This window comes from Equus przewalskii, chromosome 4 (genome assembly GCF_037783145.1).
Source record: "Equus przewalskii isolate Varuska chromosome 4, EquPr2, whole genome shotgun sequence".
In the NCBI taxonomy this organism is placed as follows: Eukaryota; Metazoa; Chordata; class Mammalia; order Perissodactyla; family Equidae; genus Equus; species Equus przewalskii.
In genome coordinates this window covers 94,120,926-94,143,425 of record NC_091834.1, presented here as the reverse complement: position 1 = coordinate 94,143,425, position 22,500 = coordinate 94,120,926, and the positions used below count along the sequence as shown (strand labels likewise).

The 22,500-nt window shown below is 43.9% G+C and overlaps 2 protein-coding genes across 6 annotated transcripts in view; one reads left to right on the top strand and one right to left on the bottom strand.

Annotated features, from left to right (window-relative positions):
• Positions 1–10,291, top strand: part of DENND11 (DENN domain containing 11) — a 79,519-nt gene extending 69,228 nt beyond the window's left edge. For both annotated transcript variants that reach the window (XM_070617989.1, XM_070617988.1), the window contains 5 exons: positions 19–157; positions 1,183–1,314; positions 1,538–1,688; positions 2,391–2,459; positions 4,122–10,291. In XM_070617989.1, coding sequence (XP_070474090.1) covers positions 19–157; positions 1,183–1,314; positions 1,538–1,688; positions 2,391–2,459; positions 4,122–4,317 — 687 coding nt within the window. In that variant the 3' untranslated portion in view covers positions 4,318–10,291. The remainder of the gene's footprint in view (positions 1–18; positions 158–1,182; positions 1,315–1,537; positions 1,689–2,390; positions 2,460–4,121) is intronic.
• Positions 10,292–12,575: 2,284 nt separating this feature from the next.
• AGK (acylglycerol kinase) overlaps positions 12,576–22,500 on the bottom strand; it is an 87,088-nt gene continuing 77,163 nt past the window's right edge. For all 4 annotated transcript variants that reach the window (XM_008526725.2, XM_070617992.1, XM_070617991.1 and 1 more), the window contains 3 exons: positions 17,285–17,355; positions 15,252–15,336; positions 12,576–13,661 (listed from right to left, as the gene is read on the bottom strand). In XM_008526725.2, the coding sequence (XP_008524947.1) occupies positions 13,524–13,661; positions 15,252–15,336; positions 17,285–17,355 (294 nt within the window). In that variant the 3' untranslated portion in view covers positions 12,576–13,523. The remainder of the gene's footprint in view (positions 13,662–15,251; positions 15,337–17,284; positions 17,356–22,500) is intronic.

The window sequence follows — 22,500 nt, the reverse complement described above, 5'->3', positions numbered from 1 at the left end:
CCCGTTTTATTTTTTCAGATCACGCACCCGGCTGGCTGCATGTCTCAGTTTATTAAGTTCTTTGGAGAACAGATCCTCATCCTTTGGAAATTTGCCTTACTTCGAAAGCGCATTTTGATATTTTCTCCGCCTCCTGTGGGCGTTGTATGCTATCGAGGTAACTAGAAGCCAGAGTCGGGGGTTCTTCCTAAGTTCCCTGGAACAGAAACTGCTTGAGTCCTTCCGTTGTCAACCAAGTTCAGAAGAGTCTGGGCTATTATCAAGGGGATCGTGGGCTCTAAGCCTGTGAGTGACATGGTCGGATTTGTGTTTTAGTGTGTAGACTCTGGTGGCAATATAGAAGATGGATTAGGGGACAAATCAGTAGTCGGCTCAGAGATCACGGACTGGATGACAGCAGAGAAGATGGAGTCTAGATATATTTAAGAGAGAAACTTCACAATATTTGGTGTCTGTTTGGGTTGTAAGGTTCTGGTGTGTGAAGTGATGGAGAAAGTGTCTAGGGTGACAGGGATGGTGGGGCCACCAGACAGTGGACCGAGGAGGAGTAGGTGGGGGTGTGATAGAGTTAACTTTGGACACAGGGGGCGAGTGTTGCCTGTGAGGCCTTCGCAAGATGTACACCAGCCACCGCTGTGTTGGGTCAGGACCTTGGGGGGAAAGTTGAGCTGGAGATAGAGATTTGAGAGTGGCATACAAACGGTGCCCACAACCGTGGGAGAGAGTGAGTGAGGAGAGGTGTGCCGGTGTTTAAGATGCAGGCGCAGGAGGCGAGCAATAAAGGTGGAAGACAGGGGAGACTGAGGTGGAACAGTCAGAAGAAGGGAGGGAACTGAAAGATGCAAGGGTTACAGCTGGCAAGGGTTGCAAGGAGGAGGAACAACAGTGCCAACCCTAAGCAAGACCGGGTGAGATGAAGGCAGACATGTCCGTTAGATTTGGTGAGACGTTGTTAGTCTGACCTTGAGGAGGTCAGGTTCTGCTGTGGGAGCTGAAAGGCTGGTCCCCCCACCCCATCTCCTCAGAATGCCAGGACCACTTGGTGACCCAAGTACCCGGACAGCACAAAGCAAAGCCCTCAACAATGTCCTTGGAGAGGACTCAGGGGGGCTGGCCCGCAGGCTTCATGGGAGGGGGACTGGGAGGGGCAGACACTTCTCTCACCTCCTATGTCCCCCACAGTGTACTGCTGCTGCTGCCTGGCCAACGTCTCCCTGCCTGGCATCGGGGGCACCATTCCTGAGTCCAAGCCTTTCTTCTATGTGAACGTGGCTGACATCGAGAGCCTGGAGGTAGAGGTGTCCTATGTGGCCTGTGAGTATGGGGCCCTCCCCGCAGCCTGCCCACACGTCCCTACCCCGAGTACATTTGACGACTGCTGGGAGCCGTGCTCTGGCCGCCCAGCTCCCCAAGGGCCCGTCTCCTCCTCCTCTCAGATGCGGGGCTCCCCGGACCCCCTGGTTCCCCGGTGGGGTCAGGATGGTGCCCTTCAGTGACAGCCTCTGGGTTCCTGCCTTCTGAGCCTTGGGTCTCACAGGCACCACAGAGAAGATTTTCGAGGAGAAGCGGGAACTGTACGACGTGTACGTGGATAACCAGAATGTGAAGACGCACCACGACCACCTGCAGCCCCTGCTGAAGATCAACAGTGCTGACCGGGAGAAGTACCGGCGGCTCAACGAGCAGAGGTGGGGAGCCCACGTGTGTGCCAGTGCGGGGCTGGGTGCGGCGAGGCCCACCCACGCTGGGAGAGAGCTGTCCCCAGGGTGCTGCCATTCTCAGCACGGCCGGGGGTCTCTGTAAAGCTGTCTGTCCCCTCTTCCCTCACGGCACGTTGCTGCCAGTTGGCCTGCTGCCCGGGAGATGGGAAATGAAGGGAAGCCCTGCGCTGAACAAGCCGGCCTTCCGGCGTATTGTCCTGATAGGAGGGTAGCAAACGTGCATGGGGCAACCTCTTTCTGATGCAGCCCAAGGAGAACAAGCATTTACTGAGCACCTACATTGTTTGGATCCCTTATTGAGAACTTAGTTATGCGTTGTCTCTTGTAATTCTCCGTAATTTGGTTATCCTGTGAGATAAATGGTATCGTTTGGTTTTAACGGTGAAATAAATGGTATCATCATCATCCTTATTTTTTGGGCAAATAGGAAGGATTGTCTCTCCTGGGATTACTGTACAGAGGGGCAGAACTGGCCCTGGACTCCACGGGTTTGACTCCAAGCTCTGTTCCTTCCTGTCCCTTCTCGCCCTGCTTTTGGATGGGGGTCCTGCTCTGGGCCGCCCTCCTTCCTGGGAGATGGGGGGCCTGTTGCAGATGCCTGACCGAGGCCCTGGCCTATGAGTGGGGCCCTGTAGCTGTGCCAGGGTCTGATGGCGATCCCCTCCACAGGCAGATGCTGCTGTATTCCCAGGAAGTGGAAGAAGACTACAACCCTTGTGAAGAGGACCTCTTTGTGCTGTAAGTCAGCCCGGGGCAGTGGGTGTGGGGCCTCCCTGAGGATCTCTTGGCCCAGCTGCTGTAGCCTGGATCCTCCCGTGTCACCCGCTGCAGTCCAGGCATGTCCTTTATTGCTGCCAAGGGCACTTAGAGCTGGGCTCCATACAGGGCCAGCCGCAAGCCCAGAAATGCTGACAGGGGACCCAGGGAGTTAAGGACAGAAGCAGCAAAGGTTATTAAGAGAAAATAGGAGTCCTCATGTTGGTGTTCCTGTTGGGCATGTCCATCCAGATGTCCACGGCACAGAAGCTCTGTCTGTCTGGATTCAAGGGCTTCTCATCCATTGCTTCCTTTGAATAGAGCAGTTCCTTGCACTGAGTAGTATGGGATGATCTGAAAATTTAAGTCTCGAACCTAATGAAATCTCTTTCCCCAGATCTCTTGGTGGTCAGGGTGGGAGTCATGGCCTTTGTACCTCACAGCATTGAATTCATTCAGTAAGCAGCTGTGTGAACAGTGCTCAGTGATAAGAACAGAATTGTAATTTGAACGGAAACAATCCTCCCAGCTTCCTGTTTGTCTCCCCGCCTCCTGTGCTGGGCTGGGGGTGGGGAGTAGCACTTGCCATTAGAACCGTTTCTGACTTTGATCTTGAAAATGTAATGTTGACATTTCAACAAAGTGCAGTACTTTGGTTGTGAGAAAGTGTACTTTCTGATGCATACATGCTGTTTAGATGTAAAGCATTTGGGCACTGGGCAGAGAGCCAGCAGTCTCACCAAGGTTTGACACACTCCATTGTCCTGAAACTGCTGAGCATCCAGAGCTTTGGGCCCTGGGCGCCTCTGCTGAATCCGCCTTTGAGAGGTCTGTGGAACACAGCGGAAAAGTCTAGACAGTGAATGCCTTTTCTGAATATGGTTTGTATATTCATATAGTAACATAAATCAGTGACAGTTAAATCGTGCTCTGTGCGTAATTTTCCATAAAGTAATCAAAGGCAAACACTCAAGGACGATGGTGAGCTGTGGCAGTATCAGGGCCTCCAGCTGGGCCCCATGTCTCGTCACCCTTGACGTCCCCCTCTGCTGGCCTCAGAACATCCGGTGCCTGCCCGCTCTGAGCTCCGCCTTTTCAGTGTGGACGGTCATGGTCCGCCTGTGCGCTGGCTCAGGGGCCGCAGTGCCCATTCAGAGCCCTCCTGTCTCTCAAAGGCTCGCCTCCTGCTGCCGGCCCTAGTGATCTCTCTGGGATTTTAAAGATGAATTTCACTTTCTCACTTGAACCTTAGAACTGCATTGTCAGCTTTTTTTTTTTTCTAACTTCCCCTATGACTAAGCAGAAAGGGAGGAACCCACTACGATGGGAGCCTCTCCCTGAGGCTGTGCTTAAACCCCTAGGAACCTCTCGACAGGGAAATAGAAATAGATTTTTGGCAGTCAGGCCATCACTTGCTTGGGGATTTTGCTAATCATACTGTGATTAAATACCAGTGGTTTCTTTGCCAACCTTAGTAGCACTGGAATAATTCTTTGTTTGATCCTGTTTTCTTCTTTGAAAAGGTGTTTTTGAAAGCATTTGAAAGTCTATTGAAACAGTGTAGCTTTGGTTCCTCGTGTGTGGATTATTTGGTGAGCTTTTTTGTCTTTTCTCCCCTCCGTTTCCTGCGTCTTGTGAATGCAGGTTTTTCCTAGAACAAAACAACCGGATATTTCAGACTTTGCTGGAGGTGTCTGCCAGTCAAGACAAAACTCTGACCGCCGAGCACGCCCGGGGCATGGGTCTAGACCCCCAAGGAGACCGGAGCTTTCTCATGGACCTGCTGGAGGCCTATGGCATCGATGTCATGTTGGTCATTGACAACCCCTGTTGCCCATAGGAAGAGTGAGCAAGGACTGGTGAGCCGCCTCACGTGGGGAGTTCACCCCAGGCCCCAGACGGCCTCCTTTTTTATTAAGTTGACACACAGGAATATTGTTTATACTTTCCGACAACTGTAATTTTTGCAATCTCCTCTTTTCCCTTCCTCCCTGGAGGTAAGATGAGGTCACCTTGGTTCTGTGTCCTGCTTTGCTAGGATGTTGGAAGCCACCACTTTCTCCAAGAGCTGCTTCCTGGTTTGGTCTTAGGAGTTTTCAAAGTAGATTCTCTCATCTTGCTGACTGACTTGAGGGGATGTGGCAACGACCATATATCACTAGGAGTGGGACGAGCTCTGGAGACCCTGGGGTGAACTGTTCAGAAGGTCTGTATGGTCTGTGTCCCTTGCTGTACTCAAGAATGAGAAGTCTGTCTGTCTGGTGTGGCCTTGGATGCTCATCCGCCTGAAGGCGGAAGCTAAACCAGATGACTTTCAAGGTTTTTATCAGTTCTGGGAGTCCAGTCTTGGGATCAAATCCCTTTTCCTGTTTATTCGGGCAAATCTATGTCTTCTCTGTTCACGAGTAGAGACCTCAGAGGGAAAAAGGATGTTTCTGACACCAAGTAGGAGCTTCTCTAAGGACAGGATGACGGAAAAGTTGCTTATCAGTCAGCTGAAAACTAGAATTCTAGAATGAAGCCTTGAAGCTTTCCTCAAAGTAAGTTAATGGTGGCCAGTCGACTTAGTATTCCTCTTTCTCTGAATCTCCGCCTCTTGGGATAGGTTGGAGAATTCCTAACGGCCAGTGGTGGCCCTGGAGCTTGCAAGCAAATTCCTTTACAACTTAGTCTCCTTTAAGGGCTAACCATCCTCTGGGTATTTTTAAAGAGAGCCATCTGTTGCCACAAAAGGCAGAGTGGTTGAGGTTCTAGCAGGATAGAGACGAAGATGTTTCTTTATCCAGCAGAGTTCTCTGGAGGCGTTGCTAGCAGAGCCTCTGGATCAAAACAAAGATTTGTGCATGCCGTGACCTAGCAAGGATCTGAGCTGGTTCACCCGGGGGTTGGAGCATGTTAACAAGACTATGCCAGTTTTGAGCCCTCACAGACTTTTCCTTAGCAAAGATGACATTCCTTGAGCTCAGTAATTGGAGCCAGACACATAACAGATTTGTTGGAGAGCAAATTTGATAGTGCCTTCACTCAGGAAAGTAGTCAGGAAGCCCTGGGTGTCAGTGATGAGTTTGTCTGCTTCCCTCTGGAATGTTCTGGTCTGGGACAGCTCCTGTCTCTCCCTGTCTCTTCTCTTTGGCTGGGTTTTGGGTGGATGCCAGTTCAGTGAGACAGCAATTATTTGTTAACCATAGGAAGCCAACTCCTGTGAGTAGAGTTAAGCTCTTTTGGGCCATAATTTAGGATTTCAACTTGGGATACTGGGTTATTGGTGACAAATAATTTGTTCCCCTTCACTCTGCCTGCCCAGCTCTGTTATCGGAATAGCCATCAATGTATCCAGGTCTTTGACCGGGTTCCAGCCAGGCTAACGTACACAGAAGGGAGAAAGAACTTTCAAATGGATGGGTCACATGTCTTAAGACTAGGTTTTTAGAGCTTATTCCTTTATTCAAAAATATTTTCACTGTAGCTCCTTGATAGGGAATTCAGGACTAAAGAAATTCATGTCTAGAAATGTGAACAGACTGATTAATCAAGGCAGCGTCTTTTATGTAAATACATAAGTAAGTTTGGGCATTAAAATGTAAACCATACAACTAATACATTTTTCTCCTCTGCAGTGTGGGTTTAGCCATCATTTCAATAATATATATGTTTACAAAAGAAAAAAATCTGTTTTGAAGCTGACGCTTCCCCACCATTTTTCTTGAAGAGTAACCGTCTCTTGCTCCTGGAGAAGGAGTGGCCTTTCTAACTTGGGTCAAGTAAGGGTACTTTTAGTGCCCGTAGGTTCAAGGTTTTCTAAGTTGGGGGTTAGGCGGTCAGAGGCAGGGGAAGGGGTGAAGGGAGGGTCAGATTCTCTTGGAGGACACAGGCAGACCCTCTTTCTGTGGAACTGGGGAATTTGTTGGAAGAATGCTCTTTTTATGCACTTTTGTGTCACAGTCTTTCTGCATGCGACCGCTTCTGTTCTGTGGTCTAACTGCTAGCTCAGAAGTGCTGATGTAAAGGTAGTGGGGTGAAAATGAGGTTCCTGTGTTTCCCTTTGAATGGTGGCTCAGGGGTCCTGGGTTTTTTACTCCATCCTGTTGTAGGCAGCTGTCTGGCGTCTTGGTGCGTTCCCTGACACACTGCAGAGGGCTGGGGTGTGGGTACCCCAGAAGGGAATGTACCTGTGAGGCAGTGCCATGTCCTAGGTCATCTGGAGCCTGGGCTCAGCTGACCCCAAAGCAGAACTTCTCCCGCCTCCCTGTATTCCTTTTAAGAGGGAACCCAAGGACTCAGTCCTTCCCTACATTGCCAGCTTCCTCGTGGGACCAGCACTCTCGTGCAGCGCCGCCTCGGCTTGGCCTAACAGCATGCTCGCTGGCTCTGTCGTTACCTTTGTTGCTGTTTATCGTCCCTCAAGTATTTCTTGCTTGGATTGTGATATGGAGCCTCTTGCTTCCAAGGTCACCTTTCGAAGATCTGCTTTGTATCCGACTCTGCTCCTGCCCCCGACCTTCTCCTCAATATCTCAAGTGAGCAGCACGGCCAGTGTCGTTTGCTGTCACTTCTCTGAAAGGGGAATTTGTTTGTGAAGTAGCAGGCAGGAATCCCTGCACAGTGACAGCTGAAGCTAGAAGCCACAAGGACCTGCTTTTCTGTCCGTGCTGAAATGTTTTCTGAGAAACCATCTGCTTTTGTTTGGAAGACATTGGTGAATGTCCCTATTCCCTGTCTTCTAGGTCGGTAAGCTCTGCGTTACCAGTGACATTATTAGCACTGACCTTTCAGAGCAGGGTTGGAAACCTTGACTGAGGTGGCCTTCTGCTCCTCTCTCGTGGGACCTCATCCCCTCCTGCCTCAGCTGGCTTGGTCCTTCTGGGGCACTTTCACCTGATCTAGTGCCATGCTGTGAGCCATGTGCTGATCAGTGGTTCCTGGGATCCTTGAGGCTGCCCTGTCATCCTTGAATCAGGAGAACTTCCAGATGGCAAGATTCCTTGTGGGTCCTGGAGTCTAGGCTTGGGCTTTGTTGATGTTCAGTAATATATGACAATGGCCTGTTAAAGTGGACTTCTTTCAATTTTGCAGGCTTGGCAGATGGTAATATTCAGCCTTGGGGACAATGTGCAGTTGTGCTCTGGCTTAGGACACTTTCTTCAGAAGGAGTCAGATAGGTAGGGCTTATTTCCTACCAGACCAAAAAGTATGGGCCAAATAATTTGTTAAGAATTAGCTTTGGCTTCAGTCAAGCCTGAAGGCCTTCTCGGGCCTGGTGTAGACCCATCCAATGTAAGTGTCCACCTGGGTCCCTGGACAGTCCTCAGTCAATCACTGCAGTTAATTAGAAGGCATTTGCCTCCCTCTCCATCATCCGTTGTGACATCTCTTCTTCCATTTGGCTGGGGAGGGGAAGCTGAACTCATTGATATATTGATAGAAATAATTCAGCATAGGAATTTGCATCTGTAACTTACCTTGTTTTGTTCCATGTGAAAATCAAGGTGGGAAATATAAGTGTAGCACAGAGTGCGGATAATTCTAAATACCACGTGTGAAGACTCATTTATCAGTGTAACTACCTATGATATGTTAGCTGGAAGATAAAGGTAAAGATAAATTAAATCCTAGCTGAATCACTGTTTTTCATTCTGGTGGCTCTGAGGATGAACTTGGTATTTGTCTTGATACACTGAAAGCCCTTCAAACACCATAAAAAGATGAGATTATTCACCTTTAAACTGAGGCCCTTATGTAAAGGGCAATCATGAATTAACCTTTTAATGATAGTACAGCAACCGTTTTTGTTTTTTTTTAATGAAACTGCGTAGTCCACGGAATGGATTGAGATGCTTTCTCCAGCCCCAGTGCGGATCACACTTGCACAGGGAAACGGGTAGGGGAGGGTGGTGCTGAATAAAATGATAAGACAAAGTTCAGCGTGACAGGGAACTTTGTGACGACAGTTCTAAACGGGCAAAAAAGTTAATATGGGGACCAAGATGTCATACATGGGCCTTATCTCCCTGTTAGGTTCCTGGCTAGTGAGCTCGGCATCATGAACAGTCCGCCCTCACACCTTCCCCCTGCCCTTCTCAGTTCTGCCCTGTGCCCTGCGGTGAGGACCCTGCACACCAGTGGCCGACCTTGGCAGGCCCAGTCCTGGCTGGCCCTACTCATTTCAGGAAAACTCTGTTCTCATTCAGGTGGGGGAAGAGAAGGAGTGGAGGCCTCCTGTTACTCCCAAGTCATGGATTTTTAATATTCCATTTTTGTTACTAATATACCTCTGTTTCCAGGAGCTATTGGAGCGCTGAGTATTGTGGGAAAAGGCTAACTGTGAAATAAGTTAATGTTTTTCTTATAAGAAATGGAAGTTTATTTTTATATCGATATTACTGTGTGTTGAATTGAGTATGCAGATGTTGAAAAGGAGATTTAAAAACTATAATCCTAGAAGAAATGGGCAGTTTTGGAATTTGGAAGCAACTGAGACCCCATGAAAGTTTTATTATTTAAATGCTTTGGAGAGTGAATAAGGAGACTGTGCTGTGAAATCCTAGCAGCGATGTTAGGAGATAAAGTTTGACGGTCCGAGGGAGGACAATAGACAGTCACCAACTTTAAATAAAACTCTTGGACAAAGGGGGTAAATGTGAGAATGCTGATTATGAGGCCTTTTAACTGGTGGAGTGGGAGGCTGTTTTATAACTAGCACTTTAACTCATTTTTGGAGCTGGAATACAGGGGCAGTTGGATGAAACTGCACATTTAGAAAGGAAATAAGAATTTTCTAGTGCTATATAGAAAAATGATGGAGAACTAAAGCCCTGCTTTCATCTTTTTAGAGTTTATTCTAGAAGCTCAGTATAGCAGGGCTTTTAGAGGTAATAGGGTCTAAACTCAGAAAATTTATTTAATTACTAGAGGAGAAGGGTAAGTGTGAATTCTTTGCTGGGGGCAAAATGCGTCTTTAGAGTAATGATACATTTTCTCTGCTGGCTGAGGAGGGCGGGGGTGGGCTGGGGGCTTAGAAAATAGCCAGGGATGAGCCACAAAATGAGAAATCCACACCGAGGTCACTGAGTTAGCTGATTGCTAATATATTTGACATTAGAGTGAAAACTTCCTTTGGCCAAAGTAAACAAAGATAAAAGTATAAAAAATTTTGAAGCTGGCATCAGGAAAAGAGTTTCAGTCCAGTGTGCCCACGAAGACCAAAAGTGCTGCAGGTGGAGGTTCTGGGCTTTTGAACAGACCAGGTGGGACACGTTAGGGGTGTAGAGTAGAGGAAAACAAAATTAACCTCCTTATTTACACCACGCCTGTTGGCTAAATTTTTCATAGGTTTAGGAAATAAAATTTTTTGAAAAAGAAATAGTTGTAGCCTTGGAAAAACGGTTTTCCTATTCTTTCCAAGTTCAGATCAGCATAGTCTGCCCGTCGCCTTCTATGTCAAACTCCCATTTGATTAACACCCAGCATAGGAGCTATAGCAATAAGAGACACTGAGTCTATTTTTGTTTCACGTCTTTACTGCCTAGTATGAGATTAGTAAGATAGCTGATAAATTTTACCCTGAATGCTACACATACACGTATGTGGTTCTCTCTCTCTTTTCAGTGGTGATCATTTTAAAGGCCTAAAGAAAGCTGGGGTTAATCCTGAAGCTAAGAGTAAATGTTTCTTGAATTGATTTTGTTCTGTGGTACAAATAACATCTGTGTATATCATATCTGTATATATCTGAACCAAGTTGTGTGCAGAGAGGTTGATATAACTATATTTACAGAAAACAATTTTTACAATTAAAATTCACATTTTAACGTGAACATGTGTGCTGCAGTCCTTTACTAGTCCAAGAAACGTGGTTTGTAGGAAGGGATGCTGGCCCAGTGCGTGAGCAGAACCCGGGGGCTGAATGCCAACCTCACTCACAGTGGTGATGGTGGAAACCGGAGAGCTGGTGCCTACTCTCCTAGAGGCTGTGGTCTGGGATAAACGTTCTCCAGGTTAATGGAAACCAAAGTTGGGAATAAGCTGCCATCCAGAAAAGCTAGGACTAGGCAAACATACCCACTAAAGTTTTATTTCACTTTTAACCTTTTGGGGAGTTATTTTAATGCAGTATAGAGTAAAATTCCTAATAAATATTGTTGGATCTGTGTTCAAAGCTAGCTTGCTACTTCCCAAGCTACATGACCATATAATAATACCTACTTCCTAGGGTGATTGTGAGAACAGAATAAGTCAGCTGCTTGTGTAAAGCAGGGCACAGAGTAATTATAAATAACTATGTGTGCAAACTGCTATGGGGTTAAGCAAAGGGCTTTATATTAAACTACTTAATAGAAAACGTCTACCTTTTTTTTAAAATTTTTTAGCTGAGGAAGATTGGCCCTGAGCTAACATCTGTGCCAGTCCTCCTCTAATTTGTATGTGGGCCGCCACCACAGAATGGCCACCACCGAGTGGTGTATGTCCATGCCTGGGAACTGAACCTGGGCTGCTGAAGCAGAGCGTGCCAAACTTAACCACTATGCCATGGGGCTCGCCTCATCTGCTGTATTTTTAATAGAAATCATCTTAGCTTTCGAGTGAAATTAGTCTGACAGAAGGTTTGTACTAAATGGGAGGCAGGGGGCTCAGGTTCTCCTTGGATGCCTCAGCATTCTGGGTTTGATGGACAAGGATCACACTGTCATGGCCGCATCAAGTGTCCTGTATGTGAACATTGTATGGAAGGACAATGGAAAGAACAAGGCAATAGACAATAAGGAAACCACATTCTCACAGGAAATAGTCTGAATCAAGAAAAAACTTGAACCAGGCACATTTATATTTAAAAATGAATAAATATTAATCTGGGTTAAACATCCTTCCCCAGCATATGTTCTGTCATCTTGACAGGAGGATTAGAATCATGAAATAAACAAACATACACACATGCTGGCAGCCTCTCGAGGAAGAAGCCGGATTCTGTGCTGGTCCTTTACACTCTGTTATGGAACCGAGACACGCTGCATCCTCTCGGCTCATGGAGAAACTTGATTTTCTTACGCCACAGAAGCCCCTCTCCCCTCAGGGGCAGTGTGGAGTGATCCTTACACTGCGTGTTTGGACTCACCTGGTACTTTTTTTTTTGGCAGAGCACAGCTCTTAACACCACTCTGAAGAATACAGAGCTCAGTAGGTCAGCCTTACTTTTTGGGCTCTCCACTCATGGGCTCTTTGTAGCTGCTTTATAATCCTTTAAAGCGCTGGTCTTTACCCTTCGGGGGATGCATGGCCACAGGTGTGCCTACTGTCCTAAAACAGACCTGCCTGGGGCTGAGCCTGGAGCTAGGGCCTGCTAGTTCTCCTTCCCTGCTCCTCCCTGCGCCCATCCCCTTCCTCGCTACAGAAAGGCAGAGGTCTCAGCCGGCTTACTTAGGGGCACTGCCCTCTGGGCTATAAAAACCTCTGGGCACCAAACAAGAGAAAATGGCGATGGTCCTATTAAAATTAAATGACTATAATGCCTGGCTAACAAATCCTTAGTTTCTAGTTCTCTGCTTTCAACAAACTAAAGGAAGATATAATCAGGCTGTTAATTTGATAGATACTGATTTTTAACATGTAACTCTGAGGGAATTCAAAGGACTGCATGACATTGGTTTAACAGAGTTGTCTCTGGCTCATCTACTTATTTATGTGCTTTATCTATAAAGAATGAAATGAAGAATACAATTGATGTTGAGTCCCATCTCAGCTGCAAATAATTAGATAAATGAACTAACTAGGAAGAAAGCATTCTAATAAAATGTTAATTTTTAATTACCAAAAATTTTATATTAATATTGCTTTAATCAATTGTATTTCAATAATTATAACATTTACTCTGTACTGAATTAATACTTAACTAAAAAAATTATTTTCATTTATATTTTTTGTTGGCAAGAAGATAAAAATATTTCAAGCATAGATTACATTATGATATTATTTGCTGAAAGTGGTATGGAAATACATATAAAAGAGAAAGTCAATTTAAAATTTCCAACTACGAGAGAACTTATTCACTTATTTTTGTAAATAATGAGTGTCAAATTGCTATGTATTTAAATTACACTGAAAATGTTTAAAAGAGTGATGTAACAGTTTTATTTTAAAATATCAATAGTTACATGACACCAGAAAGTACATACTTTGGCAACTCTTTAACTTCCCAGGAAAAATGTTAGATGTCAACTTAAAAGGGTGAGGGGATACATGATTTTTCAAAATGCTTTTAGGGAAGACACGAGCAGAACAGTGCGTGGACCACTGCTCACACTGTTTGTCCAGGTAGCAGGTAGGGTTGAGGGACCTCCCTGGGGAGAGTGGCTGCTTTTTCAAAAATGCAGATTCCTGGCCTTCATCCCTGGATTGTTTGGGTTCCAAGTAAGTCAGCGTTCAACATGCACCCCCGGTGGTTCTCATGCAAACCAACATTTAAGAAGCACTACTTTAAAAAAGTCAAATAAAAACTAGTATTTTACAGGATTTCAGCCATAGCTGAAGAGGGAAACACCTCACATGTTTGTGGATTGAGGATAGACCTGAAATGAGCTAAATAAGAATCAGCTCACAAAGCAGCAGCACCCATGGAGAAGCCTAGAAGCAGGACAAGGTGGCGGGGAAGGCAGGAGCTTCCCTGAAGTCCTGGGACGGCCAAAGAGCAGGACAGGAACGGAGGGCACGACAGCCTAGGAGCCTGTTCTCCACTCTGCTCACCCTTGGGGAGACAAGGTCTAGCCCTTCTCTATCCACTGAGTGTGAGAATCTACTGGAACTAGCCTGAGGAAAATCAGTATGAGGCATCAACGGTCACACCAAAGTAAAAGCATGCGCTAACGGAAAGCCAACTGCAAAGCGGGTCGCACAGAGTACACTTCGGAAGCACTGCTAGAGAAGGGCAGGGGGTACTTGCCATAAAAGTGCCCTCGGGGTCCTCTGACAGCACTGTGGGGACAGGAGAGGCTTTGTTCCCGTTTGGTCCCACTGGTGGCCTAAGTGCAGTCCCAGAGCGCCCGTCTCCTTCGTCTGTCACTGAGCCGTGCTCCGCAGCATCTGGTCCCTCCTCCTCGGATCACAGAAGAACTGTAGTTTCCTGGGGAGCAGTTTCACCTCCACAGGCATCGCTTCATACTCCTCACTGTCGATGCTAAAAGAGCCCGCCGTTCCCTGTGGAGAGGAAAATATTCGGAACAGCTCACGCCTGAATCAGCCGGAATTCTGTCATCACTATGGCACCAGAGCAGGTCATTATGGAAAACACCCTCCTCTCTGAGGATTTATCCTGACGTTCTTTTAAAAAATATATTTCAGTGCCTTTGCTGGGTCTGGAAATATCCCAATCCATCAAAAAGGGGTTTTTTTTGGTCTCTATCACCTCCCAGAGTTTGAGATTTAAGAAACAAGGTTAAAGTTTTCAAATATTTATTAAAAGACAGGGGTCCCAGGGCTGGCCCTGTGGCCTGGTGGTTAAGTTTGCCACACTCCACCTCAGCAGCCCTGATTTGCGGGTTCAGATCCCGGGCGCAGACCTACACTACTCATCAGCCATGCTATGGCAGCAACCCACATACAAAATAGAGGAAGATAGGCATGGATATTAGCCAGGGCCAGTCTTCCTTAGCAAAAACAGGAGGATTGGCAGCAGATGTTAGCTCAGGGCTAATCTTCCTCAAAAAGACGAAAAAAAAAAGGAATTCACAAACATATACAGTCATGCCTTATTTAATGATGTGGTGAGGGAGACGTGTTCTGAGAAATGTGTCAGGTGATTGTGTCATTATGCAAACGTTATAGAGTGTACTTATACAAACCTAGAGGGTGTAGCCTACTACACACCTAGGCTATATGGTACTAATCTTATGGGACCACCATCGTATATGCGGTTCAGTGTTGACTGAACTGGTTATGTGGCGCATGACTATAATATGTTATATGTCCTTCTTAGCCCTAGTCCTTCTCAAATGAAAAGCAAGAAAGCTAATTCTCTTAGGAGAGCCATCATGTCCGCTTGATTATTTTTATGGTTCTTCCTTAGGACTGACTTAGTTTTATACCTAAGGTGCATCAACATCATTATAGATTCTATGAAACCCTCCCATAACTCATGCATTTAATTCAACATGTGCTATGTTGAAAGTAGGGTGCCACCCACTGTGGGCATACCTTCTGTTCTACCTACAGTCCTTTTCGGAAACAGAAGTATAATGGCCACAAGTCCTCAGAGGTGATCTGTAGTAACTCTTTTTCCTGAGGTATTACTAATAGAATAACCACACAATTTAGATTACATTTCTTCTTTTCCACTTATATAGGTTATTCTACTAAGCTTGGCACTTCACAATACAGAAAAATTTAGTGCCATCTTGAGAACTGCTCCCACATCCTTTATAAAAAATGTGATGGAGGAATCCACTATTAACATTTGCCAACTAGAGAATTCTCTGTGTGTTATCTTAGAGTAACCCTTTGCATAATTTACATCCGGAAAAATAAAAGATCAGGAGACCTAAAGATCACTTTACAGAAGCTTGACTTAAGAACCTTGGAAGTCTTCAGGGTCCAACTCTAAATCCCGGACTCAGAGGGGATTCCACATCTCTTCAGGTCTCCCTCATATAACCCAGGGCCTGGCAAATGCTTGGCACAGCCTAGGCGCCTAAATGAGGGTCTGTTAATAGAGAGGAAGGAGGAAAAAAGCAGAAAGGAGGACAGATCAAGACAGAAGCAGAAGCTGGGGACAGCGAACCCCCTGCTCACCTCGGGAAGCAGCAGAGTGCACTGGCTGGCCTGGAGACACTCGGTGCCCTCGGCATACAGCGTGGGGTCCCTCACCTTCTTACTTCTGTCGGTACAGGAAAAAGCAAGCTTAGAAACCAGTGCTGGCAAATGCATCACATTGCAAGAACATAGCAAACTCTTTCCGTCTTTTGATGAGATTAAATAGGTAGACTCACGATCTGTTGAACCGTGGGGTTGTGTGAGTAGCTTTCCCACAATGACTCTTGCTTAGCGCTGGGATATATTCTAGACTGACGTTTACTTGCTGTAGAGACTGTGCATGAGTTATGACTGGGTGACTTTCTCTGACTTGTTCTTTATTTTTAAATAGTTCCACATGTACCTAATTCTTGGGCTACTAAAAATCCCAAATTTAAAAATTAGATTAAAATTAAATTTTTTAGGAAAAGCACTAAACTTCTGTTATTTGGTACTACTTGTAAGTATATTACTTGAAGAAGAAAATATTTTCACTCCAATTTAAAGTAGATATTTCCTTTATAGATATGAACAACCAGTCTTAGAAGTTCTCTGATGAGTCTCTCTATTCCTGTCTTGGCATACTACATCTTTACCTTGACTAAATGGCTTGAGTAAAACTATAGACTGTGTATCCACACACAATCCATCTCAAGTATGTATGTATACCCTTTACGGCTAGTCATATAAAGGAGAAAAAGAATAAAAGCTAATCCAAGTAAATCATTAATTGACAACAGTAATTCTTTAGTATATGCAACTTCATCAGAGTTTTCTAAAGCAACTTCACAATATTCTGATACCCAGAGGAAACAGACATCACTTGATTTCACTTCCTATAGAGACCAAAAGGAAGCCCTTATTGCTGCTGATGAAGATGATAGCAATAACATGGAACATAATGACTTCATTTAACTTAAGCAATATAGCTGGTTTTTCTTTCTATTTTTGGATGTCAGTTTTATGAAACAGATTCAAATATAGTGGCCCCACTGGCCAGACTCTCAATTAAGACTGTGTGTGGCTTCTGGACCCTCTAGGAGAAGGGAAAGGCTTTTTCCCTCTTCTTTTTACTGCAGATACAGCAAGTAAATCAAAGGCTGCAGAACCAGCTATTCAGCATCTGAAGAATTTGTACCAAAGGCGAGAACACCACAAACTAATGAAAGACATTCTGCTTTGGGTGCTGGTGCAGATAATGAAGTAGCCATGGAGACCCAGCCGCTGCAGCAGAAATGTCTGATCCTTAAATGGGCACGAGAGGGAGCTGTGAGACAAAGCACAGAAACGGAGCTGAGCAGATTCCCAGTTGGCATGGCAACACGCTGGCTCCTCAGATGCTATGAAGACTGATGGAGGGTTTAGAGCATTCTTAACCAGTAAAACTCTGGCAGAGGTAGGGCTTAACAAATCAGGCAGGACTTGGAAGGCTATTTTGTAGTGGAAAGGGGAAAAAAGCCTGGAAAATGTCCAAAGTACTCAATACCTTTTCAAGTTTTCCATTAATGCCCTGGGAATAGGACAAGGTGGACTGACATGAACAGTAACTGATACTGTAAAGTGCTTCACAATGAAAAAGACTTTCCCACACGTTCTCTCATTTGAGACTCAAAAACCATCCTGAGATAGTTAGAGATATTCCATTCTATACACCGGGAAAAGAATTCAGAGAACTTATATGATTTGTCCAAGTCATGAGGCCAGAAGTGGCAGAATCGAGATTTGTCTCTAGCAATTTTGACCCTGAAGCCAAAATTCTGGACACTATACCATGCTACACTGAATTCTCTCATTTCAGTTGCAAAGCAAAGACTGCTCCCATACTCTGATCTTCCCAAAATGAGCAGGGAAGGCCAAAGTAGGAGAGGTGCATGCATACATGTCAACGCAAATGAAAAAAAGAAAGCTACAATTCCCAAATGAGACAAGTCCTTCACTGGGTCTCTGTCTTAGACTTCAGGGGCACTCTGAATGGTAAAATCCAAGAACACAAACTACTTAAGCTCATTTCCTACAAACCCCAGTCCACTCACCCCGTAGTTATGAAGTCTCCTTTGCTGACAGTGTCAGGTTCAATGCAGATGTTCATAAAGTCTTCTTTGCTCTAAAAAGGTTAGAAGACTAACATTAATAATCTAAATTTTGGCTAATGCAGCCTGTTGTTCATATTTCAAAGCTGTGTATTATATAGGGGACTTTACTTTTAGTGACTTAGTACTGAATATATTTTCAGTTCTTTTTTTTTTCTTTTTACGTTAAGACCTTTACTAGGGTCTGATTCACATACTATAAAATTCATATCCATTGCTTGCTTGTTTGTTTTTTACTACATACATAAGCTAAATAGAATCTCAGGTTTGGAGGTTTGTAAGGTTCTGTGACTCACTAATAATCACAACTGCGGCCGTCTCCAAGAGGCCCTCCCTCGCAGGCCACGCTTTCCGCGCCTCTGTTGCAGCAAGTCTCCATCCTTACTGTACGCCAGCATCACACCACATCTGCTGGATCAGCTTCTTGGTGTGGAGAGCCCAAGAGTGTGTTTTTCTAAACGCTCTACACGCAAATTTGGTACGCAGCCAGAGTTGGAGAGCAGCAATCCATTTATGCCATGGTAATGTTTTAAAAACTCTCCATTCCCAACCACAGAAAGCTCTGGAAGAACTGAGCTACAAGGAAGTGGCTATAAAAACAGACGTGGTTCTTGTACCATTCCCCCAATTAACTACCAGTCAGTGGGCCCTCTATAAATCAATCCCAACACTTCTGTGTCTGCTTCAGATAGAGGTTTTGTTTCTTTTTGGACAACCCACAGGCCTCTGAGAGCCAACAGCCCTTGCCTAAGATTACAGGCTACAACTTGACCTCTCAACGAGGAATTACAAGACACGGAGGGAATGACTTTGCTCTCCGTTCACCTTTTATTCAACAACAGCTTATCGAGTGTCAGTTACATACCATGAACTCTTCTTGGTGCTTGGGCTATAGCAATGAAGCAAAACCCCCAAATTTCTGCCTACTAAGAACTTACATTCTACTGGGGAAGGTAGAGGGGATAAACAGAACAAAAAAAACAACCAAAAGAATACATTACAGAGTATGTTAGAAGTATGGCAGAGTCTATCAGTATAAAAATAGTAAACTGTGAAATATATATGTTAGCATAAATGGTAAATTACAGAGTATATTAGTAAATAAGTATATGAGAGAAATGAGATAAAAGACCTACAGCAAGGAACACCAAGTGGAATTGGTGGTAGTGATGACATTTTTAACTAGGGGTCCAGGTAGGCCTCATTGAGTCAGTAACCTCTGAGCAGAAACCAGAAGAAGGTGAGGGAATTAGCAATGTGGATATCCAGGGTAGTGGTTCTCAAACTTTAGCAAGTATGACCTGGAGGACTTGTTAAGACTCAGACTCTGGCCCCATTCTCAGAATTTATGGTTCAGTAGATCTGGGGTGAGGTCCAAGAATTTTCACTTCTAATAAGTTCCCAAATGATGCTGATCTAAGGACCACATTTTGAGAACCACTTGTCCAGAGAAGAGTGATCCACACAAAGAGAACTCCCAGGGCAGGGGCCTTAAGGTGGGAGCATGCCTGACATGTGAAAGAACAGCAAGGAAGCCAGTGTGGCTGGAGGAGAGTGAGAGAAGGGGACAATAGGAGACGAAGTCAGAGAGGAGGGGAGCTTGACCATTTGGGCCTTAGAGACCATTGGAAGGAACTGGCTGTTAGGCTGAGTGAAATGAGGAGCCACTGGAAGGTTCTAAGCAGAGAAATATGATCTGGCTTCATTTTAAAAGGATCGTTCTGGCTACTGTCTTCAGAGTAGAATGAAGGGGGAAAAGGAAGAAGCAGGGGGACCACTGCTGTCCTAATCCAGGTGAAAGACAATGGTGGATTAGATCAGGTAGTGGTAGAGATCAGATGGTTTAGATCAGGTAGAAGTGGAGATAGGGTGGTTTAGATCAGGCAGAGGTGGAGATCTCATGGCTTACATCAGGTAGTGGTGGAGATCTGGTGGTTTAGATCAGGTAGAGGTAGAGATCTGGTGGTTTAGATCAGGTAGAGGTAGAGATCTGGTGGTTTGGATCAGGTAGAGGGGGAGATCTGGTGGTTTAGATCAGGTAGAGATGGAGATCTGGTGGTTTGGATCAGGTAGAGGTAGAGATCTGGTGGTTTAGATCAGGTAGAGATCTGGTAGCTGAGATCAGGTAGAGGTGGAGATCTAGTGGCTTAGATCAGGTAGAGGTGGAGATTGTGTGAAGTGCTGGCAGTATTTAGAAGATGAGGCCACCAGGACTTCCTCAAAGCTTAGATGTGAGGAAAAACAGAGTAGCCAAGAAGCTCCAAGATGCATGACCTGAACAACTGAAAGAATGGAATTACAGTCAACCGCAGTGGGGGGAAGTCATGGATCCAGCTGGTTTCAAGGGCTGGAGGGAAGATAAGAAGCTCAGTTTTGGACATGCTAAGACTGAAATGTATATTAAACACCTAAGAGGGTGAGTTAAGTAGATAGTTAGAGACACAATTCTAGGATTTGTCTTTTGCAACTGATGCAAGTGCAAAAATCAATGTATCGTACTAACTTGACAGATTAAATGAGAAACCTTATCTCAATAGATGCTGGAAAGGTACTTGATAAAATTAAATATCCATTCATGATAAAAACTCTTAAAGTAGGAATAGAAGGGAACTTCTTTAATCTGATAAAGAGTATCTAAAAAGAACCCCATCAAACTGAAGAATGGAGCAGTGAAACCTGTATCTCTAGATCAGGAACAAGAGAGTGCCGCCTGCTATCACTGCTTCTATTCAACACTGGATTGAGGTCTTAGCCAATGGCGGTAAGGTAAGATAAAGATTTGAAGGCTAAGTATTTGAAAGGAAAAAGCAAAACTTGCACTGTGCGCAGTTGATATGATTGAATCCATAGAAAATCCAAAAGAATCCACAGATAAACTTAATATAATTAATAAGAATTTAGTTAGGTTGCTGATTCAGCATCAATATAAAAAATCAATTACATGTCCATCTACTAAATCAGATAGTTAAAAAATGACATTTTAAGAGATGCTATTTACAATAGCATCAAAAGTTGAGATAACCAGCAAAAGACAGAATGTTATAGAGAAAACAATAAAACTTCATTGAAAGACATTAAAAAAACAAAAAAAATGAAGATACGCCATATTCATAGAAGAGTCAATTATCATAGTGTCATTTCTCCTCAAATTGATCTACAGATTCAATGTAATCTTGATCAATATTATAACAGATTTTTACATGGAACTTAATAAAATAAGCATTCTAAGAGATTTATAGAGGTCAAAGAGCCAAGAATAGCCAAGAGACTCTTTAAGAAGAAAAACACAGAGGGACTTATAAAATGATAATTATTAAGAGAAGCATGGTACTAGCACAAGCAGAGACAAAGAGAGCAATAGAACAGAACAGAGACTGGAGACATTTCCATGTGCACAGATGCTCAATGTACGACAGAGGTCACTGCAGATCACTGGGGGCGGGGGACGGACAGTTCAATAAATGGTGCTTGGACAACTGGCCCTTTTCATAGATAGAATGTAAAATTGGATGTTTACCTCCATCATTCTTTTTGGGAATATTTCTTTTTTAAATAAAAGTGGAATCATTCGATGCAAATAATTTTAACCTGGTTTTTCACTTAACAATATACGAACATCTTTTCATGTCAATAAATAGAACATTTTAAATAAATGTACCAAAATGTACTTGATCAGTCCCCTGATTACTCTGTTTCATATATTTTGCTATTATAAATACCATGAACATAGCTGTACAAGAGATTCTAATTTTTACACCTTCCACAACCCCAAAGCCTCTTCATACTCTGAATGGACTATTTTTAATGATGAATGAACATTTTGAGCTATTACATGGCAGCTTCGTTGTCTTTGAATATTTTATTGCACTTGCTTTTATTTTTACAAAGAGGTGTGGAAAAAAGAAAATGAATGCACCGCTACTAGTGATAAGCAGCGCAGCATCACATACTTTTATAATTGGCACAAAGATAAAAAGCAGTCAGCATTCTGAATGTGGCTAATCTTGAGCCGCAATCGCACACTCGCTGAACTCAATCCGTTCATTGGTATTCAATCATCAGAGAGAAGAACAAGGTTAAAGAACATGAACAAAATACTGGAAATACATATTATCAGAGATTGTGTATAAAGGAAATGTATAATTAGAAATCTTATCTTTTTTAAATTCCTCTGGAACACAATCTATTTTTTTATCCTTAATACCTTCACTTTCACCAATGTTTTCAGGATCCCATTGTGTAAGAAATAAGGGACTGTCTACATTATGAATTCATCTGATTATTTCTGTGGGATAAATTCCTAAAAATATACTTAACTGGGCCAAGGGTATGCTTATATTTTAGATGCTTCATATACACCGCAAAGATGCCATCGAGTAAGGGTGTTCTGATTCACATTTCCACTAGAAATATGCAAGTCTACCCATTTCCCCACCCACACCAACAGTGAACACTGGCATGCTTTTCAATCTCTGACAATTCAACAGTTACTATATTAATTTGCATTTCTTTGATGTTGAGCACTTTTTCTGTTTCCTTACCTATAAAATGCAGATAAAAGTTAGATCTACCTGATAGTGTAGTACTTATGAGGATTACATGAGTGGAGATTATGTAAATTTCTTAGGACAGGGCCTAGCATCTAGTAAATATTCAGCAAATATAAACTACTTTTTCATGTTCATTTCTTTAATGAATTTCTAGTCTTTCCCTTTGCCTATTGTTTACATTAGTCCTTTGCCCATTTCTTGTTGATTTATCCTAAGAGTTTGTTATAAAGGAAAGCTATACCCCTGTTCTATCACATTCTAATATTTCTCCCAATCTGTCATTAAAAATTTTGTTTATAGTTTCTTTTTTAATTATAAGTAGACAAATGCATCAGTATGATTTTTGCCTTAGGTGCCCTGCTTAGAAAGGCCTTGTCCTCCCCAAGCTTATACTGATCATCACTTAGATCTCACTCTAATGCTTTAATGGTTTTCTTTTTTACAGTTACAGCTGGAATTAATTTAGAAGGAGAAGGAAGCTGTCATCCAAATGTTATGCAATGGACACATATTACCTTTATCATTAGAAAACCGCTCAATACTCTGAATATTAATATTAGAATCACACATCTCACCACCTTCGTCTCATCCATCTTGCTCGTTCATACC